At 40.4% G+C, this 24,768-nt stretch overlaps 1 protein-coding gene across 7 annotated transcripts in view; it reads right to left on the bottom strand.

The window, feature by feature from the left end:
* Window positions 1-4,125: 4,125 nt before the first annotated feature.
* The window catches only part of LOC310889708 (uncharacterized protein), a 41,064-nt gene continuing 20,421 nt past the window's right edge, over window positions 4,126-24,768 (bottom strand). For 2 of the 7 annotated variants that reach the window (XM_083817589.1, XM_083817588.1), the window contains 3 exons: window positions 20,837-20,956; window positions 20,377-20,514; window positions 4,126-4,567 (listed from right to left, as the gene is read on the bottom strand). In XM_083817589.1, coding sequence (XP_083673715.1) covers window positions 4,355-4,567; window positions 20,377-20,514; window positions 20,837-20,956 — 471 coding nt within the window. In that variant the 3' untranslated portion in view covers window positions 4,126-4,354. Of the gene's footprint in view, window positions 4,568-17,754; window positions 20,608-20,836; window positions 24,762-24,768 lie in introns of those variants that run through there. The other 5 variants (XM_083817591.1, XM_083817590.1, XR_014576721.1 and 2 more) reach the window with 5 other exon arrangements.

Raw genomic sequence — 24,768 nt, 5'->3', positions numbered from 1 at the left:
TTGAGCAAGGGAGGGGCAAGAGACCTGTATGGGTGGGCAAGGAGCCCTTGGGAAAACTTAAACAGAAGAAGAAAGCATAGATGATGTAGAAGAAAGGAAAGACCATTTGGGTGGAATATAGGAACATTGTCAGACAATGCAGGGATGCAACGAGGAAGGCCAAGGCCCAGTTAGAATTAAATTTAGCAAGAGACATCAAGGATAACAAGAAGGGCTTCTTAAAATACATCAGCAGCAAAAGGAAGACTAAGGATAATGTGGGTGTCCTGCTAAATGAGGTGGGTGCCTTGGTGATGGCAGATACAGAGAAGGAAGAGTTACTGAAAGCCTTCTTTGCTTCAGTCTTCGCTGTTAAGCCTAACCCCCCGCTCCGCCCTCCACACACACTACCGAGCCCAGAAACAAGAGAGAAAACCTGGAGAGAGGAAGACTTTTCCCTGGTTGAAGAGGATTGGGTTAGAGGTTATTTAGGCAAGCTAGACACCCACAAATCTATGGGCCCCAATGGGATGCACCTGAGGGTGCTGAGGGAACTGGCGGGTGTTATTGCTAAGCCACTCTCTATCATCTTTGAAAGGTCTTGGAGAAGAAGAGAGGTGCCTGAGGACTGGAAGAAAACCAACATTACTCCAATCTTCAAGAAGGCCAAGAAGGAAGACCCAGGAAATTACACACCAGTCAGCCTGACCTCCATCCCTGGAAAGGTGATGGAGCAACTCATCCTTGAGGCCATCTCTAAGCACGTGGAGGAAAAGAAGGTGATCAGGAGCAGTCAACATCGATACATCGAGGGGCAGTCATGTTTAATCAGCCCTGTAGCCTTCTATGATGAGATGACTAGCTGGATGGATGAGGGGAGAGCAGTGTACATTTTCTTCTGACAATTCTACCTGCAGATGGATACTCCTAATCTTTTTTCTAGTAGTTCATACATTGTGGTTTTTAAACTTGGTTTGAATAGAAGAATGCAATGTCGCTTTTTGAGAAGCAGTCAAACAAGACTCCAAATTTCTAGAAAGGAGAAAATGAGACAGCCCAATTTCTGAGTCAACCATCAATATTGTTGTTATGAGATATATTGTCTTTATGGAAAATCAAGAGTGAAATTATATAAAACATATAAATAGGTATTGCAACTTCCATATCAGAGTCAGTAACTACAGAAAATCTGATGTAATGTAAGTCCTGCAGTCTGGAAAATGGGAAGTCAGGTACTACTTCTTTCTGGAAAAAAGCCGGAGGAACCAACATATTCTGTCTATGAGCTTTTTCTGGGTAGGACAGATATCCTGTCTATCCTTTCCTGCTCTGGGCAAGATTGGACACTGTTTCATTTGAATTATATCAAAAGAACTAATTAGAACTACTAACATAAAATTAAAGCTTCATATTTTTAATTAATGATTCTGCAGTAGAATGTCTGAAAGTGGCTACTTAATGAAATACAGAAGCTATTGTAGGTGCTTGTGTTTTATTCTGTACCAAGCAGGGCAGGACTGCTTGATTAATATTGTAAGAGAGAAAGTCATCTTCATGGAACTTCACCAGCAAATCTTCAGAAATATGTGGGAAGAAGTGGGAAATTGTTCTACATCTGGCAGAAACAAGCAGATTACGTAAGAAATCCAATGTCAGCATTAATGTTGCACTGAAAAAAAAAAAAGAAAAAAAAAAAAGGACCTAAAGACATTTATTCGAAGAGGATTTATAGTGAACTGATTCAAGAAATTAATCTGGACTAAAAAAATGAAAAACGGTATTTTGAATTAGGATCAGTTCTGTGATTTTTGACCTATCTCACTGTGCTGTTGAAGAGCCGAAAGTGTACAGTGAAGTAAGAATTAGTGTCTTCAGGGCAGCTTAAGAAATTTCAAGAAACTTAATAAGTGGGCAACTAGGACATAACTCCATCACAACAAATTCATGAAACAAAATACTGGAAGTAGAAATTGGTAAAATAATCTATTGGCAGAAAGGGTATGAGACAAACAAACTGTATACAATGAAAAGCCATTATCATTGCTGGTATACATATGTAAGTTTTTAATTATTTGAACAATGCTTATCATAGTAAAAAGGATAATTCAGTACAATTCAACATCTCATTAAATGAGGAAAAAATACAGTTAAGGGAAGTACCAATCAGCATCTAGGTGCAACGCAGAGCCACATGGCACCAGCATCGTATCTCAGGAAGGCCCTTGGGGAATGTAATAAAACTAAATAAATTTCTTACTAGGTAAGCCAACTCCTAGACAAATTTTTAAAAGTATTTCAAATTAATTTGAGTTCAATTCCTGTTATGATAAATGTCATGATCCAAAACAGAAGTGCTATTTGGAACAGGTTACCCAGGGAGGTGGTGGAGTCACTGTCCCTGGGGATGTTTAAGGAAAGGTTAGATGTGGTACTTAGTGACATTGTTTAGTGGGTAATATTGGTGGTGGGGGAATGGCTGGACCTCTAGGATCATCTAGTCCAACCTTTAACCTAGTACTAAAGTCTACCACAATACCATGCTAGTAAGATGTAAATCCACAAGTTTCTAGAAAACCCTTAGGGATGGTGACTCAACTACTTCCCTGGGCAGCCTATTCCAAAACTGCACAACTCTTTGAGTAAGTAAATTTCTACTAATATACAACCTAACCCTCCCCTGGTGCAACTGAGGCAATTTCCCCTCATCTTATCACTTGATGCTTGGGAGAAGAGCCTGAAGCCCACCTCACTATGGCCTCCTTTAAGATAATTGTAAAGCTTGATAAGGTCTTCCCTGAGCCTCCTTTTTTCTAGGCTAAACAACTCCAGCTCCCTCAGCTGCTCCTCATAAGACCTGTTTTCTAGACCCCTCACTGGCTTTGTTGCCCTTCTCTGGACACTCTCTAGCACTTTAATGGCCTTGTAGTGAGGGGCCCCAAACTGAACACAGTACTCGAGGTGTAGCCTCATCAGAGCTGACTACAGGGGGACAATCACTTCCCTCGTCCTGCTGGCCACACTATTTCTGATACAAGCCAGGATGCTGTTGGCCTTCATGGACACCTGAGCACACTGCTGGCTCATATTCAGCCGGCTATTGACCAACAACCCCAGATCCCTTTCTGCTGGGCAGCCTTCCAGCCACTCTTCCCCCACCCTGTAGTGTTGCATGGGGTTCTTGTGCCCCAAGTGCAGGACCCAGCACTTGGCCTTGTTGAACCTCACACAGTTGGTCTTGGCCCATAAGTCCACCCTATACAGATTCCCCTGCAGACCCCTCCTACCCTCAAGCAGATCAAAACTCCTGCCCAACTTGGTGTCATCTGCAAACTTACTTGATCCTTTCATCCAGGTCATTGACAAAGATGTTGAAGAGAAATGGCTCCAGTACTGAGCCTTGTGGGACACCACTACTGACTGTCCTTGAACTGGATCTAACTCCATTCACTCCCAACTCTTCGGGTCCAGCCACCTAGCCAGTTTTTAACCCAATATTCTGTACACAACTTCAGGCCTTGAGCAGCCAGCTTCTTCAGAAGTATGCTGTGGGAAACAGTGTCAAGAGCCTTACTGAAGTCTACGTAGATCACACCCACAACCTTTCCCTTGTCCACTGAGCATGTCACCTTTTCATAGAAGGAGATCAGGTTCATCGAACAGGACCTTCCTTTGATAAACCCGTGCTGACTGGGCCTGATTACCTGGTTGTCCTGTAACTGCTGCGTGATAACACTGGAGATAATCTGCTCCATGATCTTCCCCAGAACCAAGGTCAGATTGACAGGCCTGTAGTTCCCCCAGCGGGCGGAATGGCGTTAGTTGGGTGTTACATTTGCTAGTCAACTGGGACCTCCCCTGATAGCCAGGACTGCTGATAAATGATGGAAAGCAGATTGGTGAGCACTTCTGTCAGCTCCCTCAGTATCCTTAGGTGGATTCTATCTGGCCCCATAGAGTTGCATACATCTAAGTGGAGTAGCAGGTCACTAATCATTTCCTCATGGATTATCAGGGCTTCATTCTGCTCCCTGTCCCTATCTACAAGATCAGGGGGCTGGGTACCTGGAGAACAACTGGTCTTGCTGCTAAAGACTGAGCCAAAGAAGGCATTAAGTACCTCAGCCTTTTCCTCATCTCTTGTCAGTATGTTTCCCTCCACACCCAAAAAAAAAAAAAAAAAAAAAAAAGAAAAGGATTGAGATTGAGATTCTCCTTAGTCCTCCTTTTCTTGTATATGTATTTATAAAAACGTTTTTATTGTCTTTAACAGCAGTAGCCAGATCAAGCTTTGTCCCTGCACAGCTTCACGACATCTTTGTGGTCCTCCTGAGTGGCCTGAGTGGTCTTCCAAAGGTCATAAACCCTCTTTTTCTTCCTAAGCTCCAGCCACAGCTCTCTGTTCAGCCAGGCCAGTCTTATTCAACACTGGCTCATCTTTGGGCACATGGGGACGGTCTGCTCCTGTGCCTTTAGGATTTCTTTCTTGAAGAGTGTCCAGCCTTTCTGGACTCCTTTGCCCTTCAGGAGTGCCTCCCAATGGACTCCGCAGCAACTCTTTGCTGGGCATTAGGCAACTGGCAATTGTGACCTGGAGGGCAAATAATTACCTTTGAATTTCAAGTCAGGGAAAAAGCTAGAAGTTTCTCAACAGTTTGTCAACAAGTTGTTCTGAGCCACATTTCCAGCAGGAGCTCCTGATTGATGGCCACCATTTTGGTCTGGCAATTCAGAAGTGCTGCTTGACACCAAGTTAATGCAAGTGGGGCACAGACATTCTGAGTGCATAGGATGCATCCAGGAAAGAGGATGGATTCAATCTTTCTTTTAGTTTCGCGGTTTTGGGGAATCAGGAATACAGGATACAACTAAGGAAAAATAAGTATTTGAGCAGAACCAAAGAGCAACATTACAACCCAAGCAAAACTTCAGAGCAACCAAATGCAAAAGAAGGGCCATCACACTCTGAGTTATAGTCAGAAGAAACAAGACACATATTTTGCTCAAAATGTGTCTGAATATAAGAAAATATTTAACACATTGTGTTAACTTTTGTCCTTTGATGAGTCAAATTTGTGGCATTTTTGCCACACTGATGAGTCATTGTTTCACCGTAAAGTCTAAATGTGAAAACATAGCTGTGTGATACATTTTCTTTTCTCCTAGAACATGAGTCAGTCAGAGGGGAGATAGACCACACAGTTACATTGGTGGTGAAAAATGAAACAAGCACAACGAGCAAACATATCCATGCCTCTCTGAAATGAAAATGTCAGCAAATGTCATCAATGTGCATGAACCTTCCTGCAGGAACCCCCAAGACCTGGAGGTAGAGCAGGAGCATTTGCCACAACACAGCACTCACAATTTGACTTGTGATCTCTTGCCTCAGAACACTTAAGGTTTCCCTGTTAAATGACAAGGTTATTTTTTCTTCACTGAACAAATCTTCTCCATTATTGAATGTGTTTTCTTAGAACATTAAGAAGCAAAGATTTTATGATTTTTCCTCTCTTGAATGAACTGGTGCAACAAATTCTGCCCAACATTAACCCCCCAAATCTGAGAACACTAATCTAAGAGTCAATAACAAATGTAATTATCCATGTTGTATAAGTTGTGAGGCTTAAAAGACTAAATAAGTGAACAAGCTGGGGCCAGCTGTATTAGTCTGGAACAGATGAAGAAAGTTTTTTCTAATTAAATTTGTCAGAAAGAAAATAAAACATAAGCATGTTAGCATTTGCATAAATATTCCTGTAATGGAAAACAACTTAGTTGATATAAAATTGACAGTCACTAGGCAAATGCTAAGAACTTAAGGCATTGTTCATGTGATAAAAGCACCATAAAAAAAGAAAGAAAGAAAAAAGTATTAATAACTGATGACTGTTAGAAAAACAAAACCAGAAACAAACAAAACCAGAAACAAAAGAACAACACCACAAAGAAAAATCTAAAAGTAGGTAATCATAAGTAATGAAACAAGTTTTGGAGATTTTTCTAGATGATGTTTTGACTAGATTTATTAGCAATTACTCTAGGCATTACAAGGTTGTGTAGGGCACTGGACACTGTCTAACCGTGGCTGTGTATTATTTTTCCATGGAGTAGTTTCCATGAATAAGCAGAAGCTCATGCAGGATTTCTGGTTTACAGGAAAAGGTTCTTTGCAGTTTTCTATATGCATCATATTTGCACACTAAGTTTTGAATGTCCTAACTCATATTTGGCTAGTATATGATAACCTTAATGTTCAGAAACTTGTCTCTTTTCCATAACAGGGACTCTTAAGGGAATACTTTTTCTCAATAATCCTGCTAATCTGATTTGCTGATACTAGGCAAACTTGCATGCTTGCATATTAAGTATCTTGGATACAATTTTCACTGACAGTCTTATCCTTTCAGAATGATGAATGTTCCCAAGATTAATTATTTTTGATACTTTTTAGATATTGTCAGGGAGACAGACTCTTCTCAGTGACATCCACTGACAGGACAAGAAGCAACGGACACAAATGAAAACAAAAAAATGTTCTAACTGAACACACAAAACCCATTTTTTTTCATTCTGAGTGTGGACTAACACTGTCATAGGTTGCACAGAGAGCTTGTGGAGCTTCCATTCACAGAGATATTCAAAACCCAACTAGACATGGCCATGGGTCTAGGTGACCCTTCTTGAGCAGGGTGCTTGGACTGTGTGATCTTGGGAAGTCTCTTGCAGATTAAGTTATTTTGTAAACCTGTGAGATTTTATCTGATACCTTGCTATCATGCTGTAACATGAATGAATTTATATTTACCTGCATATCCTTAGCATTACAGTAAGAGCAAGCTGCTTCTGGAGATGTATTTTGACACAATGCTGGAAAAGCCATGCCTGCATGGATTATTTTGGTTGTAATTTCCTTTGAGTTATTTTCCTCCACATCTGTGATGTTTAGAAGAAATATTTTCAGATAATTTAAGTCCAAGATAATTTAAATTCAGATAATTTAAATTTCTTAGTCATCAATAGTTCTGTGTTGCTCTTCCCTCCTATGGGCTAGCTATGCTGTGATATCAGTAAGGAAGTGGCCATGTACTGTACTGATATCAGTTGCAATTTCAGTGTTTTCATCCAGTTTCAGGCCTAGTCCTGTCCTTCTAGCATGGAGCAGAAGGTTCTGGTTATCTTCTCTCAGAGGTTCTGCTTTTGGAGCAACTGAAGCACTGGTTTCAGTTGGGCATATTTACCTCTTGAGAACAAGAGGCAAATGTATCCCTTCTTTTTAGTTAAAGTCTCATAAGATTTTGTTACTATTTATTTACCAACTTCCAGAGATTGTGTATTTATTCTTTTCACTGAAGGGCATACCCTGTTGCTGCTTAGTGTTGTGAAAATGGATATGTTTCCTCCTCTGCTCTTAAAATTTTTATTTTCTGTGTTCATCACCCTGCAGGTACTGACTCATTGCCGAACATCTTTTGATACATGAGAGTTCACAAGAGAGTGCATACTTTGGTCTTTATGCCCTCTCTCACTAGAGCTGAGCACAGGGAAAGGATCATCTCCCTCGACCTGCTGGCAGTACTTTGCCTAATGCCACCAAGAACACCATCAGCCTTCTCAGCAGTAAGGGTACATTGCTGGCTGATGTTCAGCTTGGTGTTTACCAGGGTCCCTGGTGCCTTTTCTGCAGAGCTGCTTTCCAGCTGGGTGGATGTTTCAAATGTTTCTGCTAATGTTATGAAAATCATCGCATTACACAGTTCCTTGACTTCTGCTGATACCTTCTTTTCCTGTCTCCATGTTTTCTAAATGTTATGTTTTTTTGCTTGTTTATTTTTATAAGAATTAATAAATGGATAGTGTTATTTTGCATTCATTCAATTTACCGTTTAGTCTACCCTAAGAAATATTTTTTCTGTTGCGTGGGAGTATAATGCAAGCTTTCTGGAGTAAGTCTGGCTGAATGCTGGCAAAGGTGGTCCATATACCATAACGTCCAATATACCAATATACCAAAACCTCCAGCCATGCACATTTTCAAAACTCACTTGGGCATAACCCTGAGCAACCTGGTCTAACTTACAAGCTGGTTGGACTACATAGCCTCCAGAGGTCTGTTTTAGCTTAATCCTTCTCTGAGTCTGTTCTCTGTAGTCATGAGCACTGTGAAAATACAAGTCTTGCAATTCCACTATCTAGTTCTTTAATTAAAACATAAAAAAATAAAAACACAGCAAATATTGTGGAAATAGAAAAAAAATCCAGGTGTTATCTGTAGTGTTTGTTCTTTGTAAATAGAGACTACAACTATGGGTGTAATCTTATTTTATCAGCTAAAACCAAGACAATAAATACCTTTCTTAAATACTTGTATTTTCCCGTGTTTGTTTTGCCCAGCAAATACCAGAACACGTAACAAAACTGTTAGTTTTGACTCACTTGTCCATTCCAGTAGAAAAGAACCTGTAATATACAAAGTAGTACATGAATCACTCTGTTTAGATTCAGATGTTGCCTGCTCTTCTTCATATCTTTTGCAGAAGTTTCTCAGAAGCTATCCTTGGCTCAATTTTTATGTTTCAATGTCCTTAAGGAGCATGAAGAGTCGTAAAAACTAAGCTTGCCATTAATTTATCTTGCAGTAAGTCACAAACACAAACTGTGTATAAGACATGTAATTATAATGCTTTGGATTAAATTGTAAGGTTTGCAAACTTTAAACAGCATTTTGTGCCAATAATTTCAGCATAAATATTTTAACAAACTTTTGTGTAGAGGTGATCCTGGAAGTCTGGACTGCTTAAAGCCAGAGCTAAAGATAGTAACAGTTCAATTTTTCTTTATTGCTGCTTAGGAGTGGACTGACATTGAAACAAACTCAGATTCAGCACAGACCTAAGACAGAAAATAGGACACAAGAAGAATTTAAAGACATAAAGTCAAGATAGTTAAAAACTGAAAACACGTGTAACTTTACCCTTGAGGTACTACTGCTCTGTGAGACCCTCTTTTACTGACAGACCCTCTGCAAGCATCTGGGGTGGTGCTCCTATGCAGGCTCCCCTTTGCTGTCCCAGTCTTAGCTGCACTTGGCAGCTGTAGGCTGAAATTGTGCTTAACCCTCATCTCAATCCAGAGACAAGATGTTCTCCCAGCCAAATCCCCTGAGAAGATGAGACTGATTGTTGTACATATACTCCGCTTAGCACTCATGGAGTCTCAGACTTAGCACTCATGGAGTCTCAGATCCTCACAGATTGTAGATGGGGACAACAAGTTGTTAAAGCTGAAAGAAAGATGATGGGAAATACTGCGTTTTCATTATTTTCATGTAAGATGTCTAATACTTTTATGTAAGCTGTGTCTGGAAAACAAGTGCACCCCACTTGTTCTCTCCCAAATGAAACCAATGTAAAGTAAAGCCATGGTCCCTCTTCACTATCTTTCAGGAGTTCAACGAATCATTCCTTTGTGCAGATGTATGGCTTTATCAAGAAGGACAGAAAACAACCTCTGTCCAGGGATGCCATCCAGAGGGACTTTGACAGGCTTGTGAGGTGGGCCCTCATGCAAACCTCATGAAGTTCAACAAGGCCAAGTGTGAAGTCCTGTACCTGGGTTGGGGCAATCCCAAACATAAATACAAGCTGAGTGATCAGTGAATTGAGAGCAGCCTGGAGGAGAAGGACTTGGGGGTATTGGTGGATGAAAAAAAACCTGAATATGAACAGGCATATGTGCTTGTAGCCCAGAAAGCTAACCGTATCCTTGTCTGCACCAAAAGCAGTGTGGCCAGCAGACCGAGGGAGGTGATTGTCCCCCTCTGCCCTGCTCTTGTGAGACCCTACCTGGAGCACTGTGTTCAGCTCTGGGGCCCCCAGCACATGAAGGACATGGACAAGTTAGAACAAGTCTAGAAGAGGGCCATGAGGATGATCAGGGGGCTGGAGCACCTCTCCTATCAAGACAGGCTGAGGGAGTTGAGGTTGTTCAGCCTGGAGAAGAGAAGGCTCCAGGGATACCTTGTGGTGGACTTCCAGTGCTTAAAGAGAGCCTACAGAAAAGCAGTTGAAGGACTCTTCCAGGGAGTGTAGTGGTAGGACAAGGGGATATGGTTTTAAACTAAAAGAGGGTAGATCTATTTTAGTTATTATTTATTATTTATTAGTTAAAGAAATTCTTCACTCAGGGTGGTGAGGCACTGGAACAGGTTGCTCAGAGAAGCTGTGGATGACTCATTCCTGGAAGTGTAGAATGCCAGACAGGATGGGGTTTTAGGCAACCTGGTCTAGTGGAAGGTGTCCTCTCCCATGGCAGGGAGGTTGAGCTAGATGATCTTCAAGGTCCCTTCCAACCCAAACCATTCCATGATTCTATGATTCTCAAATGCTCAGGTGAATATTTTCTGGAAAGGGACAGCAGGGCAAGTGGTGCATTTGTTTTGCTCTTAAGAAGTGTCTCCAGTTCAGCTCAAATCTGCATTTAAGGTGGTGAGCATCCACTTGAGGAGAGGGTGTCCTCTGTCTCAGGAGTCTTGGGAATAGGATTATTAACAAGTATGTCGGTTCTCAGCTTTTTCCTAATTGCTAGCTTAGAGCAGGCAGTTGCTGACTTCTTTTTTTGCTGGTGTTTGGTGTCTGGTCCCATCCTGCTGCACCCAGCAGCATGAGGTCCATGGCACAGAGAAAGAAGAAGATAGGAAAGAGTTGTGGCAAAATCTCTTGCCATTTCTGCTCAATTTCATTAAAGAGTAGGAGGGTAACCATGTCTGTGAAGGACACTGCTTTTCCCTTTGACAGTTAAGAGAGATATTTTACTATAACCTCAGGAAGGGCAGACACTCTCTGAGGGATACAGTCATGCTGTTGTTTGGCAATAACGCTAAAGCACACCCAGAGCATTTGCCAAGCTCCCAACTTGAAGTCTGATTTTAGTAGATAAGCAAGATTCATAAGCAAATAGTAAAAGACTTCAAATTGCTTTTTTAAAATCACTCATATCTTAATCTACACCAAGTGGCAGAACTAAAACTAACAAACAATACTTGCATTACTTTGGGAGCTTCTTATAGAAATATTGCAAAGACAACACACAGACATTGCTCCCTGTACATCTGCAAGACATGTATGAATGTTCAACTGAAGCACCCTTGATATGGCAGTTTCCTTCTTTCCCATGGCAAAATTTGTCCATAGGGACAGACCAGAGATGCTCAGAAGGTTGTGAATATATACATATACTCATATATATATATATGTATATATATTAAATATGTATGCACCAATTCTAATCCACGTTTGCCCTTTAATAAAAGCCATCATTGGGCAGTGCCCCTAGAAGTCATAGATCTGTATCTGTTCTGTTACGTGTTTAGTTGTTTAATTTTTAATTGTTGAAAATTAGACACTCATCTGACTGAGACTGGGTGAAATGTCTTTCTCACAGCATAGTTCATAGCAACCCTTATTTCTTTTTCTCCCTCTGAATCTCTCAAAAAAGCAAAAAATGCATAGTGTTTCATCTGTAAAAGGTATCTGTCACTACCACTGTATCTGAGAAGCAAGGACATAACAGATGCAGACTATGTAAACAGTACAAATCAGAATGTAGCTGAAGTCCTGACTGTCTTCATTTCCTTCCTGACCCATGAAACAAATTGTAAATATACAATAGGGACAAGTTTGAAATGAAGAAGAGAAACAAAGGAGTTAATAAAAATATTCTCTATGAATATTTGACATCCATCCTGCATAGATTGATTCTTCTCATCACTAATTTAAAAGGGGAAACACTAATTATTCCATTTAAATTCTCAGGTGGAATTTAAACAAGAAGCTTTTAATTACCTGAGAGAGACTTTGCCAGAACTTAATATTTTGTCAGTGAGAAGCTCCAAGAGTTGATAACTGCAACAAATGTGTATAAGCTCTTACATCAATGCCATGTTATTTTCTATAATTATCCTAACAGTCTCTTGGGCATTATGCAATCTAAAGCTATGTTCCAGTCATTAGGAGTGTAAAAGCAAAGATCAAGCTACTTTCACATCAGATCAACAAATTTCAGGAGAGTATTTTACATATGAGTATAATAAAAGATTTCCAGAGTAAATGCTCCCTGGCAATAAGGAACACCAAAATCTAATAGTTAAGAAAAGTATGTTAGAACAAATTTCATCTGAGTAATAGAGATGACCAGACCAAGTAATACTAGCATACAAACAAAAATAATTTGGAGGACATATTGTAACTCACTTCAAAGCTGATGAGAAGTGGTTTGTCCTATCAGTTAGCAGTAAGTAAAAATGATATAGAACAATGAAAAATAAACAGAGTGTAGAGAAATTCAGACAATGGCTGTTAGGACAAAATAGTCTTACCAGGTAAAACAAAGTGTGCCTTCAATCATACAGTTATTCACACTGCTAACAATATGTATTATGACATGGCAGAGTTCTCTACCCTTGGTGAAGTCAGGAGTGGGGTAAGTAAAACTGCTACCTTGGACTTCTGGAGGGCAGACTTTGAACTGTTCAGGACATTGGTAGGGAGGGTCCCTTGGGAGTCAGTCCTGAAGGGCAAAGGGGTCCAGGAAGGCTGGACGATCCTCAAGGAAGTCTTAAGGGTGCAGGAGCAGGCTGTCCCCACATGCTGTAAGATGAGCTGGTGGGGAAGAAAACCAGCGTGGCTGAACAGGAACTTCTGCTGTGTGTCTTAGAGAAAAAGAGAGTTTACGTTCAGTGGAAGAAGGGGCAGGCAACTCATGGAGAGTACAAGGAAGTTGCCAGAATGTGCAGAGACAAAATCACGAAGGCTGAAGCCCAGTATGAGCTCAAGCTGGCCACTATGGTCAAGGATAGAAAAAATGTTTTTATAAGTATATTAACAGCAGGAGGAGGTCCAAGAAGAATCTCCATCCTTTACTGGATGCAGGGGGGAACAGGACTACAGAGGATAAGAAAAAGACTGAGGTTCTTAATGCCTTCTTTACGTCTGTCTTTACTAGGCAGACCACTTATCCTCAGGGTATTCAGCCTCGCAATGTGGAAGTGTGGGACAAGGAGCAGAAGAACTCCCCCCACAGTTCAGGTGGAAACAGTTAGAGACCTGCTGCTCTACCTGGACTGTCACAAGTCCATGGGGCCAGATGGGATCCACCCAAGGGTGGTGAAGGAATTGGCAGATGTGATTGCTGGGCCACTCTCCATCATCTTGTTCTCCTTTGTCATCCGGAGAGGTCCCAGATGACTGGAGACTTGCTAACATGATGCCCATCTATAAGAAGGGCTGTCAGAAGGACCTGGGGAGCTACAGGCCTGTCACCCTGACCTCAGTGCCAGGAAAGGTGATGGAACAGATCATCTTGAATGCAAGCACGCAATGTATGCGGGACCACCAGGGCATCAGGCCCAGTCAGCATGGGTTCATGAAAGGCAAGTCCTGCCTGACCAACCTCATCTCCTTCTATGACCAGGTGACCTGCCTGGTGGATGAGGGAAAGGCTGTTGACGTAGTCTATCTAGACTTCAGCAAGGCCTTTGACACAGTCTCCCACACTATTCTCCTGGAGAAGCTGGCAGCCCATGTCTTGGACAGGTACACTTTTTGCTGGGTTAAAAACTGGCTGGACAGCTGGGCCCAGAGAATGGTGGTTAACAGAGTGAAATCCAGCCAGTGACTGGTCATTGGTGGTGTTCCCCAGGGGTCGGTGCTGGGGCCCATCCTCTTTAATATTTTAATTGATGATTTGGATGAGGGAATTGAGTGCACCCTCAGTAAGTTTGCAGACGACACCAAGTTGGGGGGAAGTGTCGATCTGCCAGAGGGTAGGAAGGCCTTGCAGAGGGTCCTGGACAGGTTGGGTCGATGGGTAGAGGCCAGTGAGATGAGGCTCAACATGGCTAAGTGCCGGGTCCTGCACTTTGGTCACAACAACCCCATGCAGCACTAGAGGCTTGGGGCAGAGTGGCTCAAAAGCTGTGCAGAGGAAAAGGATCTGAGGGTGCTGATCAATGTTTGGCTTAACATGAGCCGGTAGTGTGCCCAGGTGGCCAAGAAGGCCAACGGCATCTTGGCTTTTACCAGGAATAGTGTAGCCAGCAGGACCAGGGAGGTGATTGTCACCCTGTACCTTGCTCTGGTGAGGCTGCACTTCGAGTACTGTGCTCGGTTTTGGGCCCCTCACTACAAGAAGGACATCGAGGCCCTGGAGCATGTCCAGAGAAGGGCTACAAAGCTGGTAAGGATTTCTAACACAAGTCTTATGAGTAGCGGCCTTGGGAACTGGGAGTGTTTAGTGTGGAGAAGAGGAAGCTCAAGGGAGACCTCATTGCTCTCTACAACTGCCTGAAAGGAAGCTGTGGGGAGCTGCGGGTAGGCCTCTTCTCACAGACAACTAGCAATAAGACAAGAGGCAATGGCCTCAAGTTGTGCCAGGGGAGGTTTAAGTTGGAAATGGGTAGACGTTTCTTCTCAGGAAGAGTAGTCAGGTGTTGGAACGGGTTGCCCAGGGAGATGGTGAGTCACCGTCCCTGGCGATGTTCACAGAAAGGTTGGACCTGGCACTTAGGGACATGGTTTAGTGGGGTGATATTGGTTGCAGGGTGATGGTTGGACCAGGTGATCTTGAAGGTCTTTTCCAATATTAATTTCTATGATTTTATGATTCTATTAAATTAATGCCAATGGCCTCCAGGGTTTGCCATTCAGGTTGAAAATGATACAGATAGCTCACTAGGAAACTAATGCCTGAATTTATATACAGTGTGTATTCAAGTCCTCCCTGTCCTGAATGCACACTGTTGTGCTCAAATCTTTGGTGTCTTTTCGAGAGTTCATCATTTCTTACATTGTGGGTATTGCAGATGCTACAGACCCATGTTGCTTTACCTTTACACCTGCGTTCCTGAATTAGTTTCTCAATTTTTCTCTTTTTCTTTTCCCTTTTCTTTTCCCTTTTCTTTTCCTTCTTTTCTTTTCTTTTCTTTTCTTTTCTTTTCTTTTCTTTTCTTTTCTTTTCTTTTCTTTTCTTTTCTTTTCTTTTCTTTTCTTTTCTTTTCTTTTCTTTTCTTTTCTTTTCTTTTCTTTTCTTTTCTTTTCTTTTCTTTTCTTTTCTCCTCTCTCCTCTCCTCTCCTCTCCTCTCCTCTCCTCTCCTCTCCTCTCCTCTCCTCTCCTCTCCTCTCCTCTCCTCTCCTCTCCTCTCCTCTCCTCTCCTCTCCTCTCCTCTCCTCTCCTCTCCTCTCCTCTCCTCTCCTCTCTTTTCTTCTTTTCTTTTCTTTTCTTTTCTTTTCTTTTCTTTTCTTTTCTTTTCTTTTCTTTTCTTTTCTTTTCTTTTCTTTTCTTTTCTCTTCTCTTCTCTTCTCTTCTCTTCTCTTCTCTTCTCTTCTCTTCTCTTCTCTTCTCTTCTCTTCTCTTCTTTTCTTTTCTTTTCTTTTCTTTTCTTTTCTTTTCTTTTCTTTTCTTTTCTTTTTTCTCTTCTCTTCTCTTCTCTTCTCTTCTCTTCTCTTCTCTTCTCTTCTCTTCTCTTCTCTTCTCTTCTCTTCTCTTCTCTTTTCTCTTCTCTTCTCTTCTCTTCTCTTCTCTTCTCTTCTCTTCTCTTCTCTTCTCTTCTCTTCTCTTCTCTTCTCTTCTCTTCTCTTTTCTTCTCTTTTCTTCTCTTTTTTCCTTTTCCTTTTCCCTTTCCTCTCCTTTCCCTTTCCTCTCCTTTTCCCTTTCCTTTCCTTTTCCCTTTCCTTTCCTTTTCCCTTCCCTTCCCTTTCCTTTCCGTTTCCCTTTCCTTTCCGTTTCCCTTCCCTTTCCGTTTCCCTTCCCTTTCCGTTTCCCTTCCCTTTCCGTTTCCCTTCCCTTTCCGTTTCCCTTCCCTTTCCGTTTCCCTTCCCTTTCCGTTTCCCTTCCCTTCCCTTCCCTTCCCTTCCCTTCCCTTCCCTTCCCTTCCCTTCCCTTCCCTTCCCTTCCCTTCCCTTCCCTTCCCTTCCCTTCCCTTCCCTTCCCTTCCCTTCCCTTCCCTTCCCTTCCCTTCCCTTCCCTTCCCTTCCCTTCCCTTCCCTTCCCTTCCCTTCCCTTCCCTTCCCTTCCCTCCCCTCTCCCCTCCCCTCCCTTCCCCTCCCCCTTCCCCCTTCTCTTCCTCTTCCTCTTCCTCTTTCCTATTTCCTCTTCCTTTTCCTTTTCCTTTTTTGTTTGTTTCTTACACTACAGTGATAAATTCCTTTGGAAGACAATCTTTGTACTCTGTATTTGTACAGAAGCAAAACCAGAAGAGCCCTCTTTTTGATCGGGGTCTTGTGGTACTCTTGTAGTACAAATTAACTTTAACAATAACATAGAAGTTGAATGACCTGAAGCAGACACTGTTTAACACACAGCCGGAAAAAACTCTTTTGAATATTCCAAAATTATCTGGGACTTTTTTCTTGCTTTTACTGGCTTCTTCTTTATGACTTCACAAACTGTTTTTGTAGCACTTGTGAACTGTTTTCCAAGTGTTGAGAATACTTGTTTGGTTGCTGCATTTTTCTTTGCTATTGTAGATAGGGGATTAGGCATTTAGATACCATGAAGCTAAAATTATTGAATATAGGTTAGTATACAGAACTGTAATAAGAACAACTCACAACGAAACACTATGAGACTTTGTAACACTATCATTAGTATTTTAATTAAAATTTAAATGACAATTTAAAAGTTTGAAATATGAACCTACTGTCTAAGGACCTGGATAAAAACAAGAGAAAGGCAGCAGCATGCAAAAAAACCCCTCCCACTCTGATACCATCTGGCCCTATTGCTAATTAACTTGGAAATATAATGAATATGATATTACTTCTTTTAGTCCTTCATCTGCAGTTGTGAGGCAAAATGGTTCCTCTTTGCCAAATTTGCCAAGATAGTGAGAGTTTCCCCCCTTGCAGATGTGGAGACAATAGAAAATACACCTATAGTAGCTAAAGTATGTCTTCCCTTTGCTTTGGTTAATTCTATAACCTGACAAAGAGTTAAAGAGTTGTTCCAGTGAATAGAGGACAGAAATGAATGGGATAAATAGAAAAAGAAAGAATGTAATTTGGATATAGTACTGTTTATTTTAGGTGATAAATATCCTAAGTGCAGAAACTGAGCAGCTTAGTACATTGCTTAAAAATTAATTTTTGAAAGAGTCAGTATATGCAACAGTAACTTTCATTTATCAGAACAAGAAATGCTTAACCATTGCATGAAGAACCACCTCCACTTACTTTCTTTAAACTTGGCTCCTATTGACTTTCTTTGATGACCCCAAGTTCTTGCTCTGAACAAAAGTAGGGATTTTCTTCCTGCACAGTATGATTATACTGTACTCTTAAGTTGCCATTTTCAGGATCAAAGCATCAAAGCCTTCTCCACCACTTCTTTAACAAAAAGCTTTGCGTAAACAAAAAGCTTTATCCTGTCATCTTCCTCTTATAACAGTGTATAATGTATAATAATATACTAACAGCAACTATTCTTGTCAGAATTGCAGCAATTGGTCCTAGATGGTGCTGGGTGCACATTTGTACTATATACATGGATAAAACACTTCTACAATGTCACAAATGACAAGTTGCAAAAGAGGTTGGAGATAGGGACAAAATGCATTACATCAGTGATTAAATATGGAGAATCATTGTACACTGATGGAATAGTTTGAAGAAATAAGAAATTAATGTGAGTGTCAAAATAAGGAGAGAGGAAAACTCTATCAAAGAAGCAGTGTGTGTGTTTTTCATCTCTATCAATGTACACAAGGAGATGAAAAAAATCAAGCAAAATTTCTCATTTTATTGTCAAGATCAGTATCACTCTTGGTGTTACAACCAAAGGACAAAATAATATTTTCCTAATTATAACTGAATCACATCATGGCTGAGGCTGCCAGGCTCTGCTGGAGACCATCTAGTCCAATTTCCATGCTACTACAGCAGGTTGCCCAGGGCTGTATCCAGGTGAGTTTTGAATATCTCCAGGAATGCCACAGTTTCTCCAGGTATTCAGTATTTGATCAATACCCCCACAGTAAAAAAGTTTCCTCTTATGATCTTATGAACTGCTGAGAGTTCTCATTAAAGGAAGACATTCAGCACATGTAACAGTCCATTCTCAGCACTTTGTCTTGAACATGAAAAAAAAAAGTTAGATCAAATTGCTAAGATCATTTATTTACCTTAATTTAAAGAGATACTTGAATTTTTATTTTTTTATTTTTTTTTCAATAGAACGTGGATATTTGGTTCCCTATATCTGACATTTTTCTTGTCACAAGTTTTTTTTTTTTTTTTCTTTTTAAACAGATGATATGGAGCAGTTTTCAGAGTCCTCATAAGGAAGTTTCCTCATAAGGAAGGAGAAAAGTTCTTTGAGTGCTTGCTTCTAAATCTCCTGCATCAAAATGAAAAGCATTTCAAGCTGTACTTTTCATACAATAATATAGTATACTCTTCAAATGTGATTTTTTTTCCATATTCTTCATACTTTATTATTCTATACTCTATATTTCGTAGAGGAGTCAGAGGTATATTAGCCACTGTTTTAGCCCTGATTAACAAACTTTATCCAAGATCTTAAGTCTGGAAAAGGAAATCACATTTTGTCTTAGTTTTCTTTAAATTTGACTTTTTGTGACATCTGTAGTAAAACAAAGCTGACCATATTAAATTCCCTGCAAACCTAAGCTCTACACAGATTGAAATAAAAAAAACCCTGTATACAAGCCAACTGTTAACCATTTTTTTTTTAATTTATTTTACAATTTGTATCATAAATCAATGCAGTGTTTGGGTATCAACAGAAATTATTACTGTTGGAAGAATCTTGTCTTTGAAGTATGAACAGTTACACCTACCATTTCAAGATGCTGAGGTCTTAAAAGGAACTTCTCAGACTATATTTTGTATGTATTTTGTCACTAGAACCTTTTTTTTTTTTTTTAATGTTGGAACCATATTAAAGTGGCCCTATGTGCTTTTTGGACATTGAAGAAATATCTATTTCTGCCCTGGTTTAAAAGTAAATAGAACATCATGAGTAATTAGCCAAGCAGTCATATCCTTAATGCCTCTAGTGCAAAGAAGAGAAAAATTAACCACATACATTGAAGGGACTTTGAAATCACAGTTGCAGACTGATTTCCCAAGGAAAAGAAAACAGGCTGTGGAAAACATTTGATTGCTGTGAAAATTGTGTGACTGCTTGCTGGTATGTGCAACACGTCTTTCCTCCCAGGTGTTTGACATCAGATATTCTCCATGTTGTCTGTCCTCAGAGCATTGGTTAATTTCATGGCACCTGCTCCACAATCCCCCCAACTGATTAATTACATTAAAAGTCAGCAAAGCAACAAAAGACCTTGCACAACTTTCCAATACAATGTAAACATGAACTGTAACAGCATGTGACTCAGAGGCTGATGAGTCAGGCCCATCAGGATCTTAGATGGTTTGGCTGATGGTTTGGCCTCTGGAAAGTGTTTAACTCTCAAAAATTTTGATCAAATTAAGGTAATTTAGTTTAAACATGCACATTGTATTTAATAAAAATCAAGTTAAAATGAGATCAGCAAAGTATATTACTTAATTCTGAAATGTATAGGCTAGGTGATATGCCTTAATAAAAGCCCTCCCACCTAGCTACCCTGCTGGTTGCACAGGGAGCCAGCACCAGAGGGACACACTAAACTCTGAGCCCTGCTGCCCTGTTAGTTGCCTGCTGGTCTGCTGAACTAACCCCTTGCCTGCAAAGCCCATTTTTTTCTCATAATCCTTCCTGTCTACAACTGCACATTTCTTTGCAAATGGTCTATAGACACAGGTTAAGTAAACACTTCTCTCTAAGAAACAGTTACAAAGGAGTGCAAACTGCTGTCTGGGGAAGAAATACTCAAGCTGTAAGGAGTTTAAATGGCTGCATATCAACATTGGGTTAAGCATTCTGAAGGGAACCTTTCTCCCCCATTTCATTTAATTCAAGCATTTAATTCAAGCAGCTTACCTCAGATGCAAACCAGATCTGAGGCACGTGAGTAATGATTTGCTGTTGAGAAAACCAACCTTTAGCTGCTAACCGAGTCAGAGGCACACGAGCTTCACAGGCACTCTACATTTTGCTACAAATTCATCTAAAATTCAGTTTCTGTGTTTTCCTGGGAACACTTTGATCTCAGCAAAGATCACCATAAAAACACCTCACTCCCCTCCACAGAGAAAGCGATCCTCCAGCTGTCTCCACAGAGGACTTGGTCCAATAGTTGCTGCCAGAGCCAGCTGATAAAATCAACCTTCCTGCAACATGTAGCAGCAAATATATTCCATAAAACAGAGCACAGAGCACTCCTTTCTGCAGGACCCACAGGGCTAACACCTTCAGTTCCCATCAGTTGCAGCTTAGACTCACCTTCCTTATCTTCTCAGCAGGGGGCTGCAGCAGGTCATCAAATCCGATGAGCCCTTTGCTAACATGCCTGCTGTAGTAATTTCTCCCAGCATTCAACGAAAGCAGGAGCTTTCCTTCCTTCTCTTGCTTTGGGAGGCTCTGGGAGCATGAAAGTTGCACACAGGTTGTCTAGCTTAACAAAATGCACTGCATCTGAGCTGGCCTGGCAGTGCAGGGTGTAACAGGCAACTACTAGAAAACAAAAAATTGATTATCACCATCAAAAGAGCTAATATCTCTCAGCTACTGAAGCAAAAAGGAGGAGGAAAGGAAGAATAAAATAAAATATTTAACACACCACTAGAGGACAAGGAATGTCTTGACACACAAGGGGGAGCTCCCTGGCCTGTGGATCTTATGGTTTATGATTTTTGCAGCACTTCGTTCTGCCCTCCTGGGACAAATCAAGCATATGAATTACCTGGAAGTCATGTGGCTTCTGCGCTGCCAAAGGCTCACTCTTCAGAAGGATCAACCTGAGGACAAATGCTCCAACAGTATCTTGCTCCATGATCCGTTGTCCATGGGATGCAGAGTCTGCCTGGAAGAAAACAGTGACAGCACAAACAAGGAGAAGAAATCCCTGTTGGATGTAAGGACATATGGGTTGGGAACAACCTGTCCTTTGAAGACACAGGTGTGGAGACTCACTTGCAAAGCCAGTGCTTCCAGTCTCTCACACTTCAAGGCATCTGTAGTTAAAATCTTCTCCAGCTTGAGTTCTAGCAAAACTGAGCTTGGAGGTATCAGAGTGCTCACTTGCTTTAAGAGGAAAATGCTGATAGATCTACCTGTCAAATCCAGCCAAGGGACTTCTTATCACAGCAACACGAATAATGACTATCAGCTGCATAATAAACATTTTCTAATCTTCCTCTTTTCCTAATCTAAGCCAAATGTTATTCTCCTTATCAAGGGGATAAATAATGTCTATTCTTCTGGAACATGACTGTTAGTAGAGTTTACTTTATGAAATTATTACAGGAAAAAAAGATTTTAAACATTTCCTTCATGAAATCTATTACAAATATAACTGCAAGAGCACTGTATAACGTGTTTCTTCTAAAGGGTATCTCAGAATTGTAATGTGGTGGAATAAACAGGAAAACAAGTTCTGTAGGACAACCACACACTTAATTTTTGCAAGCCAAAAGCACTTTGGAAGCCTGTTTTAAAACATGGGTCTTGTAGCAGCATAAAAAATATTCACCATTTCTTATGCATTAATATGTCTGATTTCTCTTTTTCTCTACAGACTTTGCTCAGATTTCTGAATAAATTGTCCTTCCTCTTTACTGCTCCCACCCAAATATATTTCGCCTGTCCAATTTATCTTTTGTAAAAAATCATTACTTCTATGTATTGACTCTAAGAAAGGTTTTATAAGGTAGCTTTTACAATGTATTGGGAGGAAAAGGACAATTATCCACCCCCTAAAAGGATTATTAATTTCTTCGTCTACATTTATCTCTCCCATTGTCCTGAGGCTACATACTGAGAATTTATTTTCAAGGTATTGCTCACAAGTAAGGTTGTGCTTACTAAAGACCTCCCTGCCTATTATATGATCTAGGTATTTCATTACATTTCCAGCCAACCCAGAGAACGTTTCTACGAGTTCTTACAAAAACTCCAGCTTCCTTCTGCTCCTTGACATTCCTGGGGTTCATTGCTTGAGGTTTTGTGGCTTAGAGAGGTAAAGGCTGCTTAACTTAAGACACTTCCTTAATTGACTGTGGGTGATGGTTGCCAAGTTGCTTGCCAAAGGTGAACAGATTCATGGACATCAAGACACGTTGCCTCTTATTTGAGGATTACATCATAGAAAATTAAAACCCTAATTTCAAAGTTTCAAGAGAAATTGTGCTATCCTCTTGGGCTCCCAAAGAACTAGGAAAAAACAGGAGAAATAAAAATCTTCCGATGTTTGTTCCACTGCAGAAGAATATAGGGCTGACTGGTAGCTTCTGCCAGACTCTCTCCTTCCTAAGCCCACTTGCTCAAGGGAGCCTGACAGCACTTACACACTGTGTCTGTCAGTTGGTCACCCGAATAACACCTCCCTGGGAGCGACCCGAGCACTCATTTTTCATACAATCACAGAATCATACAATGTTTTAACAGGAACATATTTCTGTTAAATATAACAGGATCAGGGACAAAACTTGCTTTGTGTTTGACATTGCCAGTGTAATTAAAGGCAACTGCAAAGAGAGAGATGAATTTGTAAGACTTTTTCTCACAGGAATAAGTAAAAAAAGTAGATGATCTAGATCACTAGTGACTGAATGAGAAGATAAGCTCAAAGCTAAGTAATAATAATACTGCTATATCACATTCGCTATGGGGAGCACCCTAATTTTAATCCTAGGAACAGCTCGCAACAAAACAGTTTCTTGCCATGCCTGACTGAAGCAGGGTGTTGACAAGCTATGCCTTTGTGTTGTTTTGTTAAAATTTTGGAGCTACTCCCTATCCATTCATCATCCAGCCTGTATTTGTGCTTGGAAAAGATGAAGAAGCAGCAAAGCTGCAGTCTGTAGGACTGGAAGGGACCCTGCTGTCTGAGATCCCATATCAAGCAGTTACTTCACATGCTCACTGCACTGTACAAATAGTCACACAATAATAGTTCTGGTTGAAAACATATCTTTTGCTTTTTCAGCCCAAAATACTCTATCTTTAGGCAAAGGAAAAAAACAAAAATCAAACAAACCAAATAACAAAAACAAAAACAAAAAAAAAGAGAGAAGAGAAACTGAAATTCGCCTTGATCTTCAAATACTCTATATGCACATAGTCTTAAAACAAAAGATACTAAAATACAATAAGCAGGATGAAATATTCCTTCCTTATATCTAAGCTAATACTACTCTATTGCAGTTTAAAACCACTACCCTTTCTCCTATCAGTATGCTCTCTGGTACAGAGTTCCTCCCTGTGTATCCTGTTGGTCCCCTTTAATCACTGGAAGGTTGTTATAGGGTCTCACCAGAGCCTTTTTCCCTGTCAAACAGTGAGTATAGATGTGTGCATATTTGTGTGTTAACATAGACATGTTATTTCTTATTAACAATGAGTTATTAACCTTTTTCAAATATAACGCCTTACCAGTCCTGTGATAAGAGCATTGAGCAACAATTACCATTTTCCACGTGGGAAAACTTACAGCCAGAAAAAATGTAGAAAACACAAGATACCTGGAAGCATAACATGTGGAATCTACAGAAGTCATTTGCTTTCAGAGCTGAAATAGGTCGAGTCACACTCCATGAGTCACTTTCTGTCACCTCTGCTGACTCTTTGTCATTATGACCTTTAAGAGATGTTTAAAATCCAGCAGAATCTGTATTTCTGAATTTTTCAGATTAAAATGTATTACTATCATATGCTTCTTTACTTGCCTATTGGTTTTGTGAAATGTAATTACTTGGTAATTCAATATCAGTACAAATACTGTCATGTACTGACTCACTTCTAATCATCACCAGCATTTAAAAAATGCAGTGTGTCATTCCTGGTTTAGTACTAGGTCATGGCAGCTACTGTTATCACTACTAAGACTGGCTTGGTCTGGACTTGTTTCTCTTTTTCAATTTGCAATAAAAACCTTTAATTACACAACATGGCTTTTTCTCTCAGCTTTGCATCCAAGCTTTGTTCAGAGACTTCAAAAGTGAAAGTCTTTCAGCAGATATTTATACATACTGGCTCTAACTTTAAACTAGGATTCTCAGTTTTTTTACCATAGCCACTTTGCTTATATTTCCAAATTTGCCTTGTTATCTTATTATTTATAAAAAGGGCAATGAACCATTGAACGGGTAAAAGGATTTTACGATCTCTTAAAGAGAACCGGATAATGAGGCGATTTCCTCAGAACAGACCTATGACACATTTATATTTATTGTCAGTGAATCATGTTGTAGAACAAAAATAATTGTCCACAGAACTGGGTAGGAGTGCTTCAGTAAACATCTGAATAAGAAAAAAAAGGTCAATATGCTGGGTTATGACAACATGGCTGGGAGATGATTTTTGTGGGAGTGGTTCAGACAGAGAGCTTGCCGGAATAGCAGCTGGACATCTAAACACATATATTGTGCACACATAAGCACTGGTGACACTGTAAGCCACCATTTAATACCAAGCAGATTTCAGCAGATAAGAAAAAGGCACTGTTTCACATGAGCAGTTCAGGAGATAAGGGTTTTGTTCTTTTTCACAATAGTCTATGATGAAAACTAAGTGAAAAGTCAATCAAACAATCACAACATGCTCAACTCACATGAGAGAAATGAATGAGAAATGAGAGAAAGGAAACACACACTTGCCAGGGAGAAACTTACTCAC

Source organism: Anser anser (genome assembly GCF_964211835.1).
Source record: "Anser anser genome assembly, chromosome: Z".
In the NCBI taxonomy this organism is placed as follows: Eukaryota; Metazoa; Chordata; class Aves; order Anseriformes; family Anatidae; genus Anser; species Anser anser.
This window is presented reverse-complemented; position numbering and strand designations above follow the sequence as displayed.